The sequence below is a fragment of the Cydia splendana genome, chromosome 9 (assembly GCF_910591565.1).
Source record: "Cydia splendana chromosome 9, ilCydSple1.2, whole genome shotgun sequence".
Classification (NCBI taxonomy): domain Eukaryota; kingdom Metazoa; phylum Arthropoda; class Insecta; order Lepidoptera; family Tortricidae; genus Cydia; species Cydia splendana.
The window spans coordinates 14,372,344-14,394,204 of record NC_085968.1 but is presented as its reverse complement, the minus strand read 5'-3'; the positions used below and the strand labels follow the sequence as shown (position 1 = coordinate 14,394,204).

At 40.0% G+C, this 21,861-nt stretch overlaps 1 protein-coding gene across 1 annotated transcript; it reads right to left on the bottom strand.

The window, feature by feature from the left end:
* Positions 1–6,229: 6,229 nt before the first annotated feature.
* LOC134793611 (dihydrolipoyl dehydrogenase) lies at positions 6,230–21,632 on the bottom strand. The gene is made up of 12 exons (XM_063765234.1): positions 21,471–21,632; positions 21,000–21,122; positions 20,278–20,514; positions 15,692–15,832; positions 13,024–13,189; positions 11,386–11,543; positions 10,089–10,225; positions 9,670–9,757; positions 9,042–9,143; positions 8,518–8,655; positions 7,659–7,748; positions 6,230–7,161 (listed from the first exon to the last, which is right to left on the bottom strand). Exons 1-12 carry the CDS (start codon positions 21,510–21,512, stop codon positions 7,096–7,098), a joined length of 1,488 nt encoding a protein of 495 aa, XP_063621304.1. The 5' UTR covers positions 21,513–21,632; the 3' UTR covers positions 6,230–7,095.
* Between the last annotated feature and the right edge of the window lie 229 nt (positions 21,633–21,861).

The window sequence follows — 21,861 nt, the reverse complement described above, 5'->3', positions numbered from 1 at the left end:
ATCGATTTATGAATTAGTTTACGTTTATACGTGCTCCTAGCTAGTACTCATATACCTTGGTTATCAATAAATAAATATACCGAAATCAGTGTTTCCATCAAGATTGCAATCTACCATCAAGAATCATATCAACTCAGATGTACTATCCGTACATCTTATGGTCCTTCGAAACTATCAGTGACTGTGACAGTGATTTCGTCCAAACGGCCTCCCACAAGCGGGTCTCACCGTGCGGATTGAACAGGCGCTGTGACTCATCCAGAGCCTGACTATATTCATTGTCATAGGAGAACAGCATCAGTTCATCATCGAATATATCAAGATTATCAAGAGACGTCTACAATCAAGCCAAGTAAGAGGAATCTCGAACTTGAAAAATCATCATTATCAGTGCTGCAGCAATTATCATCAATATTAAATCAAGAAATCAATATCATTATCAAACATCAAAAATCAGTGGCCACAGTATTGTCAATAATTTGTTGATTAATACTTATTATCAATATCTACACCTATCCATCAATAAATCAAAAATCAAGATGAGTTTAGAAAAGGAAATGGAAGCGATTCGCAACGATCAAAATCAGCTCATGGCCAATATGAACAGGCTATTTGAGAACTACAAAAAAGATGGTCCAAGCCGCCGAACTGAGTCTAACATCAATAACAAGTTGACCGGCCTCGACGGATTCTGGCAAGAGTTTCAAAGCAATCATACAAGGTTGATAGCATTCAAGAACGAGGAATGCACTTATTTTGCTGAAAAGACTTACAACAAAACCAAAGCCTTCTACGAATCAGCTCGGTCTGTATTGCTAGATCATTTGGATACAGCTAAAAGGGCTCCTATATCACCGAGACCTAGGGAAATCTCACCGAAACCAGCAGAACGTTCAACACACCCATCGTCACCAATGCCCAATTGGTCCGAAGAAAAGTCAAAAATTGAAGAAATGCATCCTGGGCCATCAAATCACCAGAGCCGCGACGTCCCTCAAGACAATCAATCTGAGAATCAGGAAAAGACGGCTACCCGGGCTCCAGTCAATCCAGGGTTCGCAATTCCACCTATTTTCAATTTCACTGAAAAACAAAGCGTTGATGCTGCCAAGTTGTCAGAGAAGATGAGAAAACAACAGAGCAACTTCAAGGCCTTCGCGCGTACTTTACATTACATAGACCTCTCCACCGTTAATGAAAAGTGGGAATTAGAAGATTTACTCAAATCAGTCCAGTCTCGTTGGACAACCATTGACACGCTTCACTGGGACATCGACAGTGAACTTTTCGAAGACGACGAAACCTACAATCAAACGTTCTACAAATATGAGAGAAAATTCCAAGACATCAAAAAATCGATCAATTCTAAAATATGGTCTATGGCTCACCGTGAGAAATCAACCCCCGTCATGGACATACCGCCGTTTAGTGGGAACTATCAACAGTGGGTTTCATTCAAGGATCTATTTAATGAAGCCATACATCATAATCGCTCCATGTCCAACGCACAAAAGATGCAGTTTTTGAAAAATAAGGTCAGAGGTGAAGATGTACTATCCGTACACTTATTATAAATATCAAACTCCATAGGGTTGTAGCCTCAACAAGTCGCACTTTCAAGAAAAATGCAAAGGCCAAGCCGCAGGAGGGTCCGAGATCACATTGGTTAAATTTCAAGCTCTCTTGTCTCGCAGTTAGGCCTTCTATGGAAGCGCAACGTGATCAGACGGACTGGGCCTTCAGCTTTTATGCGGACCCCGGCCTTTGGCATCACTTAGGCAAGTTCTGCTCTCTTGCAGATTGATATTTGGCCTTGTACAGAAATGTGCCCCTGTCTGAAGCTCCCCCGGGCCTTCGGCCTTGCTTTTTAATACATTCGGCTATTCATAATGATAATCATATTTATTTGCAGAAAAAGGGTTATTGGTTCTTGTTTGAGGTCAGCTCCATTGAAGCTCAGTCTTTGACCTCGCACGATTGCGCCCGCTGCCAATAGTTAAAAGAAAATTTTAACACTTTTTGTGGAGCCCGGCTTTCGGCATCGCTTGCAATTGGGCATTGGAATAGTTTAAGGTCTACTCTCCTGCGAAAGCTCGGTTTCAGCCTCGCAGGAAAGCGCGCCACAATCGGACGCTCCGAGCTGCCTGCTCTTTCTTTGCGGAACTCGCAGAAAGGGGTGGGAATGGGACGTTCCTCTCCAGTTCTAGATGGTGTTGGACCATTGTTTCATGAACTTTCTAGATTTTTTTAAACCTTGGCCTCTGGACGGTTACAAAGTTTCAAGAAATTTCCCTGATACGGCCAACTCGTTTTTTTAACTTAGCACAGGAAGAGGCTCCCGGGAGCAGATTTTTGTGAGACCCTCCTCATAAATATCTGCCATCGGAGGGCTCGCCCTTGAGCTTTATTCAAGGACTATCAAAAGTTTTCAGTATTTTATTTAGCATAAATTTTACATTAACAGGCGTTAGATAAGTTTCAATAGGGTCAAAATGTTCCGCATTTATAAAATGTTGGAAATATGATGTATCTATCCGATATATTTACAATATTTGCCATGAAAAAAAAAAACTACTTACGCGCCTATCTGCTTATTTATATGCAATATCCACAACCAACAGGATTCCCATGGCATAGTGTCGGGTATAGGTAAGTAACCCTGAAACTCTGTCAAACGGTCTAACGAAATCGAAAGAATTGGACATACATACGTTTCAAAACACGAGTTATTATTTGAGAGCGTATGTGTGCATAAACCTCTTGGGCTGTGGGCTAAAAACATAAAAAGGTATCACATCTTTCATACAAAATTATTGTTAATTTCCTTCCAAACTGGTTAATTTCCTTCACCCGAAAATATTGGAAGGAATGGAGAGGGTTGAATTGGAGTGGAATGAACTTTCGACGGTTTTTTTTATTATCTTTATCGTCTTTAAGGCTAGAATGTCATCATTAACACATTATTAACAAGGTGATTTTTTTGCAATAGATAGCACCAAATTACTTAATGGATAATAATGTGTACTAACCGTGACAAAGTGCCTTTCCGGTGAAGAGAACCAAAATTACTCGTAAATCAAGAGCGCGAAACCTCCTTCGTTGACGTATTGCGGTAGACTAAGGTAGAAAAAACACGTAGCAATCACAGTTATTCGTGAATAAAGGCGCGTTTAGATTTGGCATGAGTGGCAATTTTTTAGACTAGAAATGGAGCCTTTCGTGTGACAAAATTAAAAAGTACGTTCTCTCTATGATGTGAGGGTATTATTATGGATTTTGATCCCACATTTGCCCATAATCAGGAAAATAAAATTAAATTGACGCCAGTACAAAGAAACGAGCTTGCGCATGAATTGACACACAATGCTTCAATAGTGGTTCATAACAAATTAGTCAATGCATCAATGGATGTAGGAGATGTAGAGCCTCCACATATACCTACAAGTGGATGTTTGAGACAGATCAAATATGAACACAAATGCTGTGAACATTCTAGGTTTATAATCATAATCATAATCATAATCTTTATTGCTTGTGAGAAATGGGTTACATTGCCAGTAATTACTATTGTAACAATATTTCACTCAAACAATGGTCCAACACCATCTAGAACTGGAGAGGAGCGTCCCATTCCTACCCCTTTCTGCGAGATCCGCAAAGAAAGAGCAGGCAGCTCGGAGCGTCCGATTGTGGCGCGCTTTCCTGCGAGGCTGAAACCGAGCTTTCGCAGGAGAGTAGACCTTAAACTGTTCCAATGCCCAATTGCAAGCGATGCCAAAAGCCGGGCTCCGCAAAAGGTGTTAAAATTTATTTTAACTATTGGCAGCGGGCGCAATCGTGCGAGGTCAAAGACTGAGCTTCAATGGAGCTGACCTCAAACAAGAACCAATAACCCTTTTTCTGCAAATAAATATGATTATCATTATGAATAGCCGAATGTATTAAAAAGCAAGGCCGAAGGCCCGGGGGAGCTTCAGACAGGGGCACATTTCTGTACAAGGCCAAATATCAATCTGCAAGAGAGCAGAACTTGGCTAAGTGAGGCCAAAGGCCGGGGTCCGCATAAACGCTGAAGGCCCAGTCCGTCTGATCACGTTGCGCTTCCATAGAAGGCCTAACTGCGAGACAAGAGAGCTTGAAATTTAACCAATGTGATCTCGGACCCTCCTGCGGCTTGACCTTTGCATTTTTCCTCGAATGTGCGACTTGTTGAGTCTACAACCCTATGGAGTTTGTTATTTATAATAAGTATTTTGATTATTGGGGCGTACTCGGCCTTTGGGCTCTTGCACAGGGTTTTGGTGTTTCGTAGAGTACGCTCTTCGACCTCCAACGGCTTTAGAGATCAATATCGTGTTTGCGGTCCGCTAGGTTGCTTTTTAATACACCACTATTTGTTCATCTCCAAGCTCTGCTGCCCTGCAGCTTTACCTCGGCCCGCCATTCCCTTTGAAACGGCTTATCATGGTCGTGTCCGAAATGTAATATTCTGGCCCACTTCATTATTTAAACAAACAGCATCTGCCCTTTACAAAGACGGCTAAGTCACATTACCTACATCGATACTGGATAGTTTAAATTTTTGCCTCAGTTCTTTCCCGGATAATATATTTTATCATAAATAACGATTGTTTTTTATAACAATTTCTTTTTTAATTTCATTTATGTAAGCGGTTTTGTAGATTACAAATCTCATTATTATACATGTTTCTAGTTCTGACAAATAATGAGACCGAAGACGAATACTGAAACATCGTAAAAAGTATTTTTAAAACGTAGATTATTATATTAAACAGGTCAACAGGGTAGATATACTTTTTAAAAGCCAAGATATTTATGGTTCCATCGTTTAAAATATTATCACTTTGATTTTGACCAATAAAGTTAATTTATATAATTTAATCTAATTTCATTTCCTTCTATTCGTGTTTCATTACCATCCTTTGGTTTTTCATTTCCATATGTGCCTTCATTACATTCCTTATTTGTTTTCCAAAAGTATAACTAGTATATAGGTGCCTTTCTTAAAATAATATACACAAGACGTGTACACATTCACAATATCAAAATCTACACTGTAACTTCAAAATAAAAAAAAATCCCCAAAAAAGTGGCAAATCGGCACGAAACGGTAGAACGACCCATGGGAGTTACTGGCCCTGTGGGACTGTTTGAGCATGACCCACATACGCAGAGTCGCTGGCCTTGAATGGGTTAACGTAGAAACATTTTTTTTTAGAAAATGTTCTAGCTTCAAGCAATAGTAACACTTAATGTGTGTAATACATAGTTGGTCGTAGAGTAATATAAATATTTTACCGAGTGTTCGATTTTACGGTACCTAAACGAGTTTTTTGCGTGTTTCTCGCAAGTTCAATAAATAACATGACTCTATTAATAAAATAAAATAAATAATTCGGCTTAAGGCGCGTGTAGTATCCAGTATCATGTTATTAATCACTTTTTGTGTAAACCGCCTGCATGTTTTGTGTGCGCCTGAACTGCCTGCAATGAAGATGTGATATCGCTATTTAAAATAAGCAGGCGTCTATAAATATTTTTATTCAATTCCATATTACTCGTTAACCGCTCTCTGAATTTCATTGTGCTTCATACATGTGGAAGCACATTGCGAGCACTAACCTTAGGCAGTACTTTCACCCTTGAGTAGGCAGCCATTAGCTGGAACTGGAAATGCGCCCGCCAACCTGACGTCAGGATGGCGGGCGTCATCTATTTCTTAAATATCTCTGGAGTTTAAAGAGCACATTGCTCCAATTTTGGCGCACATTTGGCACATTGCTAGCACTAACTCCTGACGTATACCGCAGCTCCATTTATTGATGTACACCCGCCATCCTGACACTCACAAAAATCCGAGCGCAACTAGTTTTATTAGCCGCGCTAGATCAGTTGATCTTGTACCTAGGCAGAGGGGAAATAGTGCGAATGCCGCCTCCCTTCCGTGTTGCTCGAAGACTACCATCGATTCACGAATTAGGAAAAACCTTTGTACCGAGTAGATCAGTCAAGACAGAAGCTCAGTGAGGTTTTATTTTCGATGCAGTGTAATATAGCTTTTAGATTATAGCTTCTGCAAGATATCAAAATTACTACAATAAATAAATAAATACAGAAAAAAACTATATGTGTTATTGCATTGCCTAACCTGTGTTCTCTGGTCCCCTGGTCGTGATAAAATGATTGGAATTAAGAAATGATTACAAAATACACTTTTTAACATTTTGTATTTCTGTAAACTATTTACAAAAGAAAATAAATACACCAATTGAACAAACATTTACTCGCAGTAAATGCATGGTTAACTGATCTTAATCGGAATGGACTCAAACGAAGTTTGTAAAATAAATAGGTTAAAAAAAATAACAACATATAAATTCACGTCAGCTTAGCAACAAAAATAAAAGAATTATACGTTATACAAAACTCTATGGAGTTTTATAGTGACGTAGAGGATGAATAGTGGCAGCGTTTGAAAATTTTATATTTAATACCTCTCATATCAGATTCACACAAGATTCGTTATAAGGACGCGCATCATTTATATGATTAAACCCCAAGAAGCAAGTTGTTTTGAATGATAAAATCCATAACTTGCTTATTTCTAATATTTGGTGATCAGATTTTTTGTAGCGAAAACGCAATCTGCTTTAGTATTGAAACACTTAGTAGAAAAAAGTTGCTTATTGATTTAAGCATTGTCGCCATCAAAAATGTACTAGACTAGAATACTTAAACATTTCAGGACATTAACGCCTTGACAATTGTGTACTGTTCTGATATTTGTAGGCATTGCTTGCTTTGGTATATCTGACGGCGTTGCAACGATTCGTCATTAGCTCATTAGCAACAGTTAGACAAAATTTAACTATGTATGTGTTAATGATATAATGATCACGTAGCTTCTCACTGTTAATGCATAGTCTTATTTTATTCATAGTACTGTCTTGTTTGTTTCACCAAAAAAAATTTGATCACTGCAGAGTCGTCACGTGGTAGTTATCATCGGGGTCAGTTTCTCCGATGACCCCACAGCCACTGGTCTCCCGAGTTTATTTATTATATGATTTATATTTAGAAGTTGATGGGCTTGCCGCAGTACGCCGCAAGGTTCGCTTCACGCAGCGCCTCTGCGCAGGTCTGAAAATATAGGGTATCGTTAGCAAATTGTTCCATTTTAATGTGAGTCTTATGCCTAATGACATAGGTCACAAAGCTTGTATATCTTTATGCAGCAGCTTAGGGCCAGGTGCACCAACCACTATAGGGTATTTGACTGACCAATAATAGTTCTTTGTTTTACAAATATTGATACCCGACCAAGCAAAAAGATTCCAATTAGCAGATGGCGCCATCATAGCTTGCCCTGTCAATCCCTAGAATTATGTCAAATGTTTGTTTTTTTAATACCCTGGACTGGATGCCAGCCCTTTAAGCCAAATCTCATAGAAAAAGGGGCAACTATGATGGCGCCATCTATGCAAACCTTTGACAGTTGCCAAATCCATTGTGATAGATAGTTTGGTGCAACAAAAGCTAGCAACAGTTCTCACGCTGACCATTGATGGACCTTACGCGTTTGTAATAAGGTTTACTAGGTGTCAGTGAATAGTGTGGAGCTGGTGCTCAGTACTCACGGGATGCGCGTGGCAGACGCGCGCCACGTCCTCGGCGGCGGCGCCGTACTCCTGCGCCAGCACGGCCTCGTTGATCAGCTCGCCGCCACCCTGAATATTCAATTGTAATTAGTGTCACAGAATAAGTTGTACTACCGTACAGAAAGGAAACTTCCTACAAAACCGAAGTTTGACAGCGGTTCAGGGACGAATCAAGCTGTCCAGTTCTAATGGCTTTCGGCTAATTAGGGTTCTCAAATTTCAAGTAATTATCTTATCTGTGGTCGTGCACGAAAAGGGACGTCAAGTTGTGCCAACCCTAATAATTGCTCGGAGCAATGTTGAGCCGAATGGAGCCGAGAACGCCCGAACTCTCTAGTTTCCTACCACTGTCAGTGTTCACAACTTGCCAAACAAACAAATTATTCGCATAGGTCATAGTTAACGATAGTTACTAAGGTGAAGGAAACTTTATCAAAATAAATGAAATCAGATTAGGCAGTTATTGAAATCGGTCAGTTTTTATCAAGATTCGGTTATCGTTCATATAAGTTTCAAAAAGTCTTAGGTCTGTTACACAAATGACCTCATTTTTTTCGCTCCATCTTATACACCTAAAGAAAAATACTAAATCACTATAATTGGCTAATTTTTTGCCGTGTGTCTTGCAAGACTAGGTCTAGGTTATTTTTAAATTAGATGTCTCTTTCTTGACTGGCAGTATGAAATCGGTAGGCTACTTTATAGTGACTGGCGCGTATGGCGCACCTCGCAACCGCGCTAATCAGTTCTCAAGTCATTCAATGTCGTATTTCACGTTAGAATGGAACAGCCAGGAATAATGCAGTTTAAATGGAAGGTCTTTGGGAGTAATACTCACGGGGCCGATGATGTGTGTACCGAGGATGACGTCGGTGGCCTTGTCGGAGAGGACCTTGACGAAGCCGTCGGGCTCGCCGTTGGTCTTCGCTCGGGAGTTCGCCAGGAACGGGAATTTGCCTACTTTGTACGCCTTGCCCTGAAGAGATGTTAAAAGATCTATAAGATGTAATACTCCCAAAATCCAGTGACTTTTATTGGGTATGTTATTAGGTATGTATTAAACGACTTTACCCCCCGTATTTTAGTGGAAAAAGAACCATTTTCAAGCACTAAGTGAGGAGGCTAGAAATACGTGAATGAGTTCGTGTAATTATATACTCGACTAATATTAATATGACTTGCTACAATGTAAACTCGACGATTCCCTTTGTCTAATGCCCAACCGTTGAGGCTATTCATTAGACATGTGTTTTTTGCCGCCTTAAAGCTTCAACGGTATAACTCAAAATACTCAAAATACCTAGCTTTAAATTTTCCCGACAAGTTTTTATTATTTTAATTAACCTGTATAAAAAAACTAACCTCTTTCTTAAGATCCTCCTCAGACTTGCCGACCCAGCCGACCTCGGGCGTGGTGTAGATCACAGACGGGATCGCGTCGTAGTTAAAGTGTACCGGCATACCCTGAAATCAAACGAAATAGACGTAAGTATAAGGTTTCATCAAAAGATAAGAAGCAAAAGTAAAGCATCTTATATGTTTGTGTAATGAAAACGTGCGTTAATTTGTAATTATTGTGAAATCCATATAATACTAATATTATAAACGTGAAAGTGTGATGTGTCTGTCTGTCTGTCTATGTGTTTCCTCTTCACGCTTAAACAGCTGAACCGATTTAGTTGAAATTTGGCATATATATATAGTTTCAGTCCCGGGGACGGACATAGGACAGTTTTTATGTCGAAAATCACCCCTAAATAGGGTGAAAATTGGGGTGAAATTGAGATAGTTAATGAATTGCCTGATATTTGTTGTAAGGGATTAAGCATATGCTCAAATTGAATGATTGCCATTAGACTTTATCCAGGCGCTATGACTACTCTAGCTGCTGTTACTAATTACACGCAGACGAAGTTGCCAGCAAAAGCTAGTTTATAATAAATGAACGTAATAAAGTTTATATTAAATGGATGTAATACTAATTTATTACCTTAATGCCTTCCACGCAAACGATGCCTTCGTCTTCTGCCTTGTGCGCCAACATGGGACCGTGGATGCAGTCGCCAATCGCGTAGACGCTGTAATATTTAAATTGCGCTCTTTTATTATTTCATCAACCAGAAAGTAACAAAGGTTTTTCATTTTGTTATTTACGCGACTTAAGCTAGAACAGGTTAAGTTGGCATAGAAAAGATAAGAGAAATTGCTCCCTTAGCGTTGGTTGTAATTTTCATACGATAATTTGTTTCGTTCATAGGCAAAAGGAACCTTGAGGCATTATTTAGTACAAAGTGACATCATATTACACCTAAGGAATTCCCGCGAGTCCTGGGTCATCATCCCCACTTTGTTCGCGGGTGTAAGAGTTCCAACCTTAAGTTCTAGAACGTAGAGATGAAAGTGGCATACCCGGGCACTTTGGTCTGGAACTTCTCGTTGACGGGCACTCGGCCGCGGTCGTCGAGCGCGATGCCCACCTTGTCGAGCCCCAGGTCGCGGGTGTACGGCCGGCGGCCGATGGAGATCAGCACAACGTCGCAATCCAACTGAATGAATGAATGAATGATCGTTTATTTGCATTAAACAAGCGTGTATATAAAGTTGGTCAAGCAGATCTTGACAGTATCAAATTCAGTGTCAAATTTGAAAATGTAGGCGCGAAGGGATATAGTCTCATAGAAAATTTGAATTTTGCGCCTTTTTCTACTGACAAGATTTGCTTGAACAACATAGGTGTTCAATATTTCATTACAGGACGATTCTTGTTTTGCCAAACCATGCAACTGTAATCATATTCCAAATAATGTTTTTAGGGTTCCGTACCCAAAGGGTAAAAACGGGACCCTATTACTAAGACTCCGCTGTCCGTCTATCTGTCCGTCCATCTGTCTGTTTGCCACCAGGCTGTATCTCATGAACCGTGATAGCTAGGCAGTTGAAATTTTCACAGATGATATATTTCTGTTGCCGCTATAACAACAAATACTAAAAACAGAATATAATATATATTAAAGTGGGGCTCCAATACCACAAGCGTAATGGTACGGAACCCTTCGTGCGCGGGTCTGACTTGCACTTGGCCGGTTTTTTTTTTAAATTTACAATATACATTTTTGTTAACGAAGCCATAACACACAGGTGTATGTGAGCTACAATAGAATGAAACAGACAGAATATAAGCTGCTAATACTGTTTTATTTCTGGATAGTAACAGAGCACTTGTTCGCATTTTACTCTTTGAGTCCCAGCCATAAACATGTCAAAGTCCCAGGGTTTAAAAAAATATTTTGTATGAAATCACGTGACGTACCTCATCCGTTGGACTTGGAGGTAACTTTTCTGCCAATGCGATGGCGTCAGCCACATTCAATAAATGCTGGTACTAATCCAGCCTTGGATACTGGAGGCCTTGGTCACTTTTTACGGTTCCGTACCCAAAGGGTAAAAACGGGACCCTATTTACTAAGTCTCCACTGTCCGTCTGTCTGTCACCAGGCTGTATCTCAAGAACCGTGATAGCTAGACAGTTGAAATTTTCAGATGATGTATTTCTGTTGCCGCTATAACAAATACTAAAAAGTACGGAACCCTCGGTGGGCGAGTCCGACTCGGACTTGTGCGGTTTTCTTTCATATATGACATCTTTTACAGTTTACAATTAGATGCTACGATGATAAAAAAGCTTTTTCCTTCCTTAAAAACATACCGTCTCCTTGTTGCCGCCCTTGGACGACTCCACATCGACCTTGACAGTTCCACCGTCCTTCTTGATGCCCATGACCTTGGTGGTGAGCTTGAACTTCATGCCCTGCTTGGACAGAATCTTCTGGAGCGTGTTCGCTACTTCCAGGTCGATACCGACACCTGGAAATTTGTAGCGAGACTTAGAAAACCATAGTGAATAAAAGGGCAGCTGACAAAAAATATCGGAAAGGAATTAACTATGTAGGTATACTTAATCTCTTTAAAATTACACATTTTTATTTTCTTTTTCATCAATTAATAATATCAATAACTAAACATATTATATTTAATTACACAAACGGGTCTCCCGCGATATAATTTCATTGTTTTTACCTTTAATTCCGACGTTTCAGCTGAGTTACACCAGCTGTGGTGACGGAAAGACTGACGTCCCAACAAATGTCAACGGAGATATTAATAAAACACCACTAAACTACCCAAAATTAGTTTATAAAAATGTTTGGGGTAGGCAAAGAAATTGCAGCTGCAATTGGGACGTCAGTCTTTCCGTGACCACAGCTGGTGCAACTCAGCTGAAACGTCGGAATTAGAGGTAAAAACAATGAAATTATATCGCGGTAGACCCGTTTGTGTAATTAAATATGTGTATAAAACGCGAGAGTTTAAAGTGTTATAAACAATTATATTCTTTATAAGGCGCGAATAGGGTTTTTCTCATGAAATCATTTTAGGGTTGGATTAAGATTAAGTAAAAGTTCCATTTATCCTTTCATTGCAGAGGAGACATTTTGGTGACTTTTATACGTTTCTGCATCAGAGTTGAGACCACGCACATTAATGCCATTTAAAAACAGTAAGATTTAGAAATTAGGTAGTTTTCTTTTATTAGTACCGATAGATTAGATAGATTTAGCATAAATATAATAGAATTTACCGCCAATGGACTAGATAGCAATAACTTCAGCGCTGAACCTTTGGTAGACAGAGCTGAGCTCCAGCCAGCAGCAACCGATGCCACCGGCACCGATAGCTAGCATCTTCTTGCAAAATCGATTTTTAGTTGATTAATGTAAAAAGGAGGACACTGGAGATCCGGAAGAGAAGCAGTGGGCGGGAGACATTGCTCGTAGGACCGATGGCCGATGGGGCAGAAAGGGTCTTGAGTGGCGACCGCGAACCGGAAAAGATTAAGGTCGCAGAGAGCCAATGGATGAGAGCGGGAGGACTATGTTCAGCAGTGGACGTCTTTCGGCTGATATGAAAAAAATGTAATAGTAGTTTGTGTTACAAGGGATCAAAATGATATATTTCCGTCAAGGGCGTACATTGAATCCTGAATGAAGCGATGGAAGAATCCTGAGCGTAATGAGGGATTCAAGTGTTAACGCCCAAGACGAAATAATTTTGATACCATGTGACACACTGCTTTTCACATGAACTATGAGGAAATTGTTATGTTCCAAAATATGTATTACTTGACCACAAAATAAAATAGTATGCAAGAAAGAAAAAATCGTGTCCTAGAACAGAAATGTACAACTTTGATCCCTCCTAGCAGGGAAGAAAAGTGCCACTTTGATTCCTCCTAGCGGGGAAGAAAAACCCCTTTTTCGAATAGGTGACGTGAAAAAGAGCTTACCGCCAATAGTGCCAAGGAACTCAATAGCCGTGACCTCAGCGCCGAGCCTCTGGTAGACCGAGCCGAGCTCCAGACCAATGACGCCGGCGCCGATGACGAGCATCTTCTTAGGGATTTGAGGCAGGGATAGGGCGCCGGTTGAATCCACGATATTCGTCTGGTCAACCTAGAGACAGAAATTTCAATTTAATTTATTTCATCTAATAACTATGGTAACAGAGGTGGTACATAAAATTGAGTGCCACATACTGTGCAAAAATGTAGCACTTTCTTAATTTTAAGAAAGTTTATACAAATCAAAATAATCTATAGGTACTTTGATAATTGTCACAATGCACCAAATAACAAGTAGGATGATCGCAAGACTGATGTAAAGCATTTCATTGTTTGTCATAGACATGTGCGCCGCGCCGCCGCCGCCGATAAATTTGACCGTCGTATAATCGGCGTGGGACATTTTTTTACCTATCGTGTCTTATTCCATGTTGTGTAGTGAGTATATAGTATCAGAGGTATAATTTAAAGATCCTTATGCTTTTTCGCTTATTATTTGCCGGTGGACCAAATTAGCATCATTTTTGTCGTTGCGGTGTTAGCTGTGATAAGGATTTAGCGTTAATTTAAACAAGATCTAGTTTCTGGATCCCAGGTTATTATTTGATATATTTTCGTACAGCTTTTTTGTAGAACGCATTTTGTTTTACATCAATAGTCTCTTGATTGTCAATTTAATAAGTGAACTAAAGTCAAGAAAATAGCAGGTTCATATCCTAGGACATAATAAACATGCTATTTTCTTCTCAGAATCTCCAGCAAGCTGTCACCACGATTTTAATTGCGTATTTTATGATTTCTCGTATGATGCTGGTGACACGTATAAGGGTCATCATATGATAGATATGGTTTATTTATTTATCACATAATATACAATTTCATTTAAAATTACACAAGATCAATTCTTAGTCATTTTATGGTGATTATCAGCTTCTTTTACTTAACAATATATATTTCAATCAAAATTATAAAAGTCAGTTTAAAGCTTCGTAATAAGCTATAGCTGTAATATTGTTAATGAATAAACAAATAATAATAATATACCTAAACAATTATACCTACTTATGGGAACTTAAATCACCAACTATCATGGCTAAGCTAGCACTAAAGAAAACAGAGTAGACCTTAATATTCCACAAAAGGGGACACTTCAAAGACATTCTGTTGAGCGAATCAACCTGCCAGAGACGTTTTATTTCGAAAACGATGACATCTTTATTCTAACATACATTTCTGTTAAACTTCAGTTCAGGCAAATGTAAAGAATGTAGTTCATCATTATTTCGTAACAAATCCTAGGTGTGGCGACAGCGGTTGGTAAAAGTCAATATACCTAGATTAAGACTTAACTTATAAAACATTTTTATGTGTTTTATTTGTATTCCACTTACAAAGTAAGTAAAAATACTGCCTAAAATGTAGCGTTTTAAAGTCTCCTTTTCATTATAACATACCGTTGGTAACCGTTAGGTTGGTATTGGTAATAAATGGTTGCCAAGTGACATGATGGGATATAATTTTCGGCAATAATTTAGAAAACATATATAATATGTTTTGGATAGCCTAGTAAATACTCAGAAGGCTTTAATGTAGAGTTTCTACAGCCACATTTTCATGCAGTATCAAAAATTATGCCACGCCGATTTCACGCCGATCACGCCGCCGCCGCCGGTCAAAAAATCATCAGACGCCGCCGCCGCCGGTCAAAAAATCATCAGACGCCGCCGCCGCCGGTCAAAAAATCATCAGACGCCGCCGCCGATGATTTTGCCATCGGCGCACATCTCTAGACTTGTCATAGCATTTTAGAATTGGTGTTTATTTTAAATAAGACAATATGCATTGTATGTGACGAGAACAAAGTGCTGTTAAACACAATAAAAATATGTGATTCATGTTTAACATACTTCAGTAGTGTAACAAAATAGTATTGTTTATTAATACAATTGAAAGAATTGATTAAGTTCTTAGAGCATTTAATAACTGGAGATGCCTTGGCTGTCATTTTCCGTACAAAACAGTCTGCTGGTTTTTGCGGGGGAGGGGTACGTCAAATGTATGGCTATTTGTACATGATTTGTACGTAACGTACAAATAGCCATGTCAGATAAACTTCAGTCCATACAAAAGTTTGCACAACTGTGCAAGGTTTTCGGCCGAGGGTCAAGCTCTTAATGGCGACTCCGGTTATTAAATGCTCTAAGAGTTACATAATTATTTTAAAGGAATTTTCTTAGTGTCATGCACAAAGGTACACCCGATTCTATGGCTGTCTAACCTGATTTAAGTACCTACGGAAAGACGAATCGGATTACGCGACTATTAGATAGGCACTGTCTTCTCAAGCATAGGCCAAAAACGGTTTGATAAGATATCATGAGGAGTTGGGCTGGCTGGATTAGTTTATCCCATCATCATCATCATCATCATCATCTCAGCCATAAGACGTCCACTGCTGAACATAGGCCTCCCCCTTGGACCTCCATACGTACCGGTTGGAAGCGACCCGCGTCCAGCGTCTTCCCACAAAATAGGCGCTAGTCATCAAGTTGAAGAAATCTGCCCATATTACAAGCATAGCAAAATGGCAAATATTTTGGTCTTCAATACTTACTGTAACTCCGGGGAAAGGTGTGACTTCAGAGCCAGTGGCAATCAGAATGTTCTTAGTGTTCACTGTCTCTACTCCGCTGGCACCTTTGACCTCCACCTTGTTGGGTGCCACAATGGTGCCTACACCTTTTACCAGCTTGACCTGTTAAATAATACATTATGATTAATTTCCATGAATTTGTGTTAATAGAAAATATATGTCGAATGGTTTATGTTATGTATAGACAATGAGGGTAGACTTTGACATTTGTGTACAAAGTGAGGTAGTTGTGAAAAGGCAGTCTGTCAACGCGAACCTGGACCAGAGCATGTGCCTGGACCCCTAAACCGTGAGTTATATTAGTGGCGACGAGGATGGGATACAGAAACGCTATGCAGGAGTATTTCAGGAAGGATTAGGGAAATATACGGGGCCGGTAGTGTGTATTAGGCCAAAAGAAGGGGCAAAGCCTGTTTTTTTTAAGAGCAGACCGGTGCCGTTCGCAATAAAAGGCCGAATTTACGAAGAGTTGGATTAGGCTAGAAGCTGAAGGCGTTTTGGAGGCGACGGCACATTCCGAATGGGCCACACCTATACTTCCAGTACTTAAGCAAAATGGCAAGGTACGTCTGTGCGGGGATTATAGGGCGACAGTGAATGCCGTGACGGATACTGACACTTACCCCTTACCTACCCTCAGTGAAGCTTTTGCGGAATTACAAGGGGGAATTTTATTTACAAGGATAGATCTGGAACGGGCGTACACCCAGGTTATGGTAGATGAGGAGACAGCGAATTTGCTAACTATTAATACTCCTAAGGGGTTATATAAAATGAAGAGACTACCCTTTGGGGTAAAGGCTTGTCCTGGCATATTCCAACGACTCATGTCGACGCTATTGGCTGGTATCCCTGGGGTAGCCGTACTGTTGGACGATATTGTGGTGACTGGCAATGGAGTGCAAGAACACAATAGGAGGCTCGAGGCAGTGCTTCAGAAGTTACAGGAAGCTGGATTGCGAGTGAATAAAAACAAATGTAAATTTGCTGCCAGGAGTGTGCAGTTTTTAGGTTTCATGATTGACGAATTTGGTATTCATCCTTGCGAGGAGAAGATTCGTGAGATTGAGAAGACGCCAGCATCGCGTAACGTAAAGGAGCTTCAAGCATTCCTGGGGCTGATAAATTTTTATGATAGATTTTTGCCACACAAGGCGTCGATTTCTGAGCCATTGTACAGATTACTTGATAAAGACGCAAAATGGAAATGGGGAAAATCACATCAATATTCATTCGAAAAGCTAAGGAAAATGCTTTCCAGTAAAGATACTCTGGTGCATTATGACGTGAACAAGAAGCTTATTTTATCTTGTGACGCTTCACAGTACGGACTGGGAGCAGTGTTAGAACACGAGATGGCTGATGGAAGTATCAGACCCGTAATGTTTGCCTCGAGAACCATGAACGCACATGAACGTAATTATGCACAAATAGACAAGGAAGCAGCTGCTATAATATTTGGCTTGAAGAAATTTCATCAGTTTATAAGTGGTCGAAGAGTGATTATCAAGACAGATCATAAGCCTTTGTTGGGGATATTCGATTCAAAGAGACCTATACCCAACATTATATCACCTAGGATGTTAAGGTGGGCACTTCTTCTTAACTCTTATGACTATGAAATACAATATGTTGAGGGAAAAAAAAATTGGAAATGCAGATGCACTCAGTCGATGGCCAGGTCCAGCAGGTACACAAACACCGGAAGAGGATTATTTAGGAATTCTACTAATAGAGGAGACACCCATTGAATTGGAGTTCTCTGCCATAGAAGTGGCTAACTTGACAAAAAAGGATAAGTGTCTCAGTAAAATATTATATTGGATACGTAACGGATGGCCCGGGAAGACCGATGACGAGTATAAGGTTTACTGGCGAGACGAGTTTTCCATGTATAGGGATTGCATTTTATGGGGAAATAGAGTGGTTATACCAGAGAAGATGCGAGGAAAAGTGCTGGAGGAGCTACATATGAATCACGACGGTATTGTGATCACAAAGGCTATGGCGAGAAGCTATTTTTGGTGGCCTGCGATGGATAAACAGATTGAAGACATGGTGAAGAGCTGTAACGTGTGTGCAGAAAATCGAAATATGCCATCTAAAGTTGCCCATCATTGGATAAAGCCAGATAAAGCATGGTCTAGACTTCATATGGATTACGCTGGGCCATTTCAAGGAAAGACATTTTTAATAGTAATTGACGCTTATTCTAAGTGGCCAGAGGTCAAAATCGTACCAGATATGAGTAGCTCTACCTTAATAAGGATATTGCGGAATGTTTTTGCAGAACAAGGTCTTCCCGATGTACTTGTGAGTGATAATGGAAGAAGTTTTGTTTCAGAGGAGTTCCGGAAATACTTAGAGTCCCAAGGGATCAGACAAGTTCTGTCCGCTCCTTACCATCCTGCGACCAACGGTCAAGCGGAAAGAACGGTGCAGACAGTGAAGGCTAAATTAAGGAAAATGACATCTGGGCCATGGGAAGCGAGATTACCAGCGATTCTTCTTCTTCTTCTTTATTAGGGGCTATATAAGGCTCCAAAGCCTATGTATCACTGCGACCATTCCTGATCTATTGTGATCGCCACCTATTACAACTCTCGATCCAACCCTGCAACTTCGAATAGCTGCAGGATCCTTTTGGTCTCGAGAGACTTTACCTCCTCCGGGCGTAATATGTGTCCGCCCAAGATTAGGTCACGAGTACGCATTAGGCAAGGGCACTCTGTGAGGATGTGCAAGGGCGTCTCCTCCGCCTCCATGCAGAGTCTGCACCGCCCTATGTCACGTTTCCCCATGGTGTGCATGTGCTTATTTAGGCCGCAATGCCCGCGATACTGTATGGTTTACGTACCACACCCAATAGCGTCAATGATAAAACTCCGGCTGAGCTCCTGAACAACAGGCGCTTTAGAACAAAGTTCGATAGATTGAACCCCCTGTCTTTCAGATGTGATGATAAGGAAAAAATAATAGAGAAGAATAGCGAGACAAAAAACAGGGAGTTTAAAACTGGACAGTCAGTGTACGTAAAGAACTACTGCGGTTACTGGTTGAAAGCGACGGTGGAAAAGCGACTAGGAGTCTGCAGATACTTAGTGAAATGGAACGATAAGCTGTTAGTACGACACATCAACCAAATGCTCGGTTGCGGGGGAGAAGGACAACGGAAGGTTCCTGAGGCAACCGATGATGCTACGGATGACGAGGACGAGGATACACGTATACCGTCACCTCATCGTTGGGCGGATATCATAGGTGCGTCCGGACCCCAGGACATCACGATACACGGAGACCCACAAAATACCACATCCAGCAGCCACAAGCGTGCTAGACAGACCACACCCCCAGACTCACCCGATTATAAGAGAATAGCCCTAGCGGATAGCGATAACGGCAGTGAGTCAGAGCTGTCTGAATGTAGAGATGTAGAGACGGAGGAGGAATAGTAGAAGTGTTAAAGTAGTGTAACAGTAGCATAGTGTAGGGTTAGGAAATAGTGTTAGTGAACTTTATAAAATAGTGAACTCTCTTGATGGGGGAGGTATGTTATGTATAGACAATGAGGGTAGACTTTGACATTTGTGTACAAAGTGAGGTAGTTGTGAAAAGGCAGTCTGTCAACGCGAACCTGGACCAGAGCATGTGCCTGGACCCCTAAACCGTGAGTTATATTAGTTTACAAGAATTAGAATATGAGTCACATGACACAGCAGCTTCTCAATAATATGATCTTAATAGGGTTGTCTCCTGCATTTAAAATAAATTATTACACATTGTGCACAAAATAAAGCACCATATAATTATTAGAAAATCATACATAATAGTTATTTTTAAACACAATTTCTATTTAATAATCCGATTTATATATAATTAGAAATATAAAAAGTAGGTGAGTTGACCGTGACGTCACTATATTAGTTTTCATATATTATTCCATATTAGGAAATTGTTTTGACAGTTCTAAAAAATAAACTGATTTGACTAGTAGGAGAATACCCTATTGTGTGGGTTGCAGTAATTTTGATCCGTGAAACTTGTGTCACAACCAGATTGTGTTGGCTTGAACTTGTTAGTATATCATGAGGAAGTCATTTCATTTTCTCACAAAGTGTTTATTTTTGCTATACATTTAACCTTGGCTGATGTGGGAATGTTATAAAGTTTAAGTGTTTTAATACATCATCAACTTGCAGGTTGCTGTGTTATTATGCTTCTGTTGCACATTCCCACCGCTTACAGAATATTATAGTCATAAGATATCCACTTGATTTTATATCTAAGCAATCCAAAAACATCATAGCCATGAAATTTCCATGTTTTTTAGGGTTCCATACCCAAAGGGTAAAAACTACCTATTACTAAGACTCCACTGTCCATCTGTCTGTCTGTCACCAGGCTGTATTTCATAAACTGTGATAGCCAGACAGTTCAAATTTTCATAGATTATGTATTTTTGTTGCCGCTTTAACAACAAATACTAAAAAGTATGGAACCCTCAGTGGGCAAGTCCGACTCACACTTGTCTGTTTTTTTTAGCTCACCTTATTCTTCTGGAAAAGCATAGCAATTCCTCCAGTAAGGGCTTTCACAGATGCTTCTTTGTACTCCATCAGAGTTTTGAAGTTTATTTGTACTGATCCAACTTCAATGCCCCTGCGCTTGAAGTCATGTTGCGCTTGGTGGTACAAGTGTGTGTTGTGCAGCAGAGCCTTAGAGGGAATACATCCCACATTTAGGCAGGTACCACCGAGAGTAGGATCTTTTTCCACAGACACTACCTGAAATTAATAGAAAAACATCATACTAGCAATCACACTGATAATATACCTAATTACCTAACTTATTTAATAAGAACCTAATATGGAGGTCATGGATGCTAATCCTACATCAGTAGATTTTTTAATGTGGTGCAAGACCTAATCTTGTTTAAAGTGAGCAGGTACTCCTGCAGATCTAATCTGAACTCCGGCATCCTTTTTAAAACCCCTTGATGGCACCTGGTGGCATCACACCGCTTGCCCTAAAGCCACCCCTGACTTCATGCATAAAATAGTGCAATAGCAGTAAAGTTAAAATATACAGTATAAGGGCTTGGCCAACTAATTACGGCGTGATGAAGAGAAAAATATTCATAAAGTACATTAATTAAACAAAAATTGTTTTATGGTTGTCCTGTTTGTAAGCATATAACTTTAGTTAGCTGGTCAGTTCATTATTATGAACTGACCAGCATGAAACTTTATTAAGTTTAAGGATTTTTTACCTTCATTCCAAGCTGAGCAGCCTTAATCGCCGCGACATAACCGCCAGGGCCGGCGCCGATAACCACGAGATCTGCATCATGGGTTGTTGCGTACGACCTCACTCCAATTCGGACACTCACTGGCTGCAATTGTTTTGTTTTTAATACAATACACGAACATTAATAAATACAATTTATACGAGGAATAGGTAAAGAGAATGTCCAATACGCTTGTATTAATACGTATTGCATTGCAGTGCACCGGTTTAGATTAATCGGTCATGTACTTGAAGGTCAATGTAAACAAATCAACGATATACCATACATTGTGTCACACTGCTGAATGTTGTATGTCACTTTTTATATCAGAAAACATTATCCCAACTCAATTCTTGTTCCAGTAATCCCATTCCAACCTCTACGTGATCATTGCATAACAAGTCACTTTTTGTTGTGTAAAGAATTGGACCTAAATAAGAATGCACAGCTTACCCTTATGGAAGTGGAAGCTAGTTTAAGAAATTTGTAGCCCATTTTGTATTTTTTTAAATGGAAAGATGTAGCAGAAGCGCTGAAAAATACACTCAGAGCCCTGGCCCTGGCCCTGACGATGGCGACGATCAAGCAAAAGTCATGTAAATGTCATGAAATGTCATCTGTGATGTGAAGATATGTGTGTTGCTATTGGAAATAATAATAAAAAATCTATTAAGGCCTCATACACAAGACAGCTTTTTCAACGCGCGTTAAAAAAGCGCTTGAATCTGTCCACACTCTACATTCGACTTAACGACCAAGGCTTAAAGTCGAAAATCTAACAACGCCTGCTAAAAAGCGCCACCGTTGTCGTGTGAATACATACATGGTTATCCATTTGTGTCAT

Coding starts and splice junctions, on each gene's coding strand:
- LOC134793611 (XM_063765234.1), bottom strand. CDS start 21,512: ATGGGCTACAAATTTCTTAAACTAGCTTCCACTTCCATAAGG. Junction 9,758..10,088: donor TTCCAGACCAAAGTGCCCGG/GTATGCCACTTT, acceptor TAAATATTACAG/CGTCTACGCGATTGGCGACT. Junction 7,162..7,658: donor GCGTCTGCCACGCGCATCCC/GTGAGTACTGAG, acceptor CTATATTTTCAG/ACCTGCGCAGAGGCGCTGCG.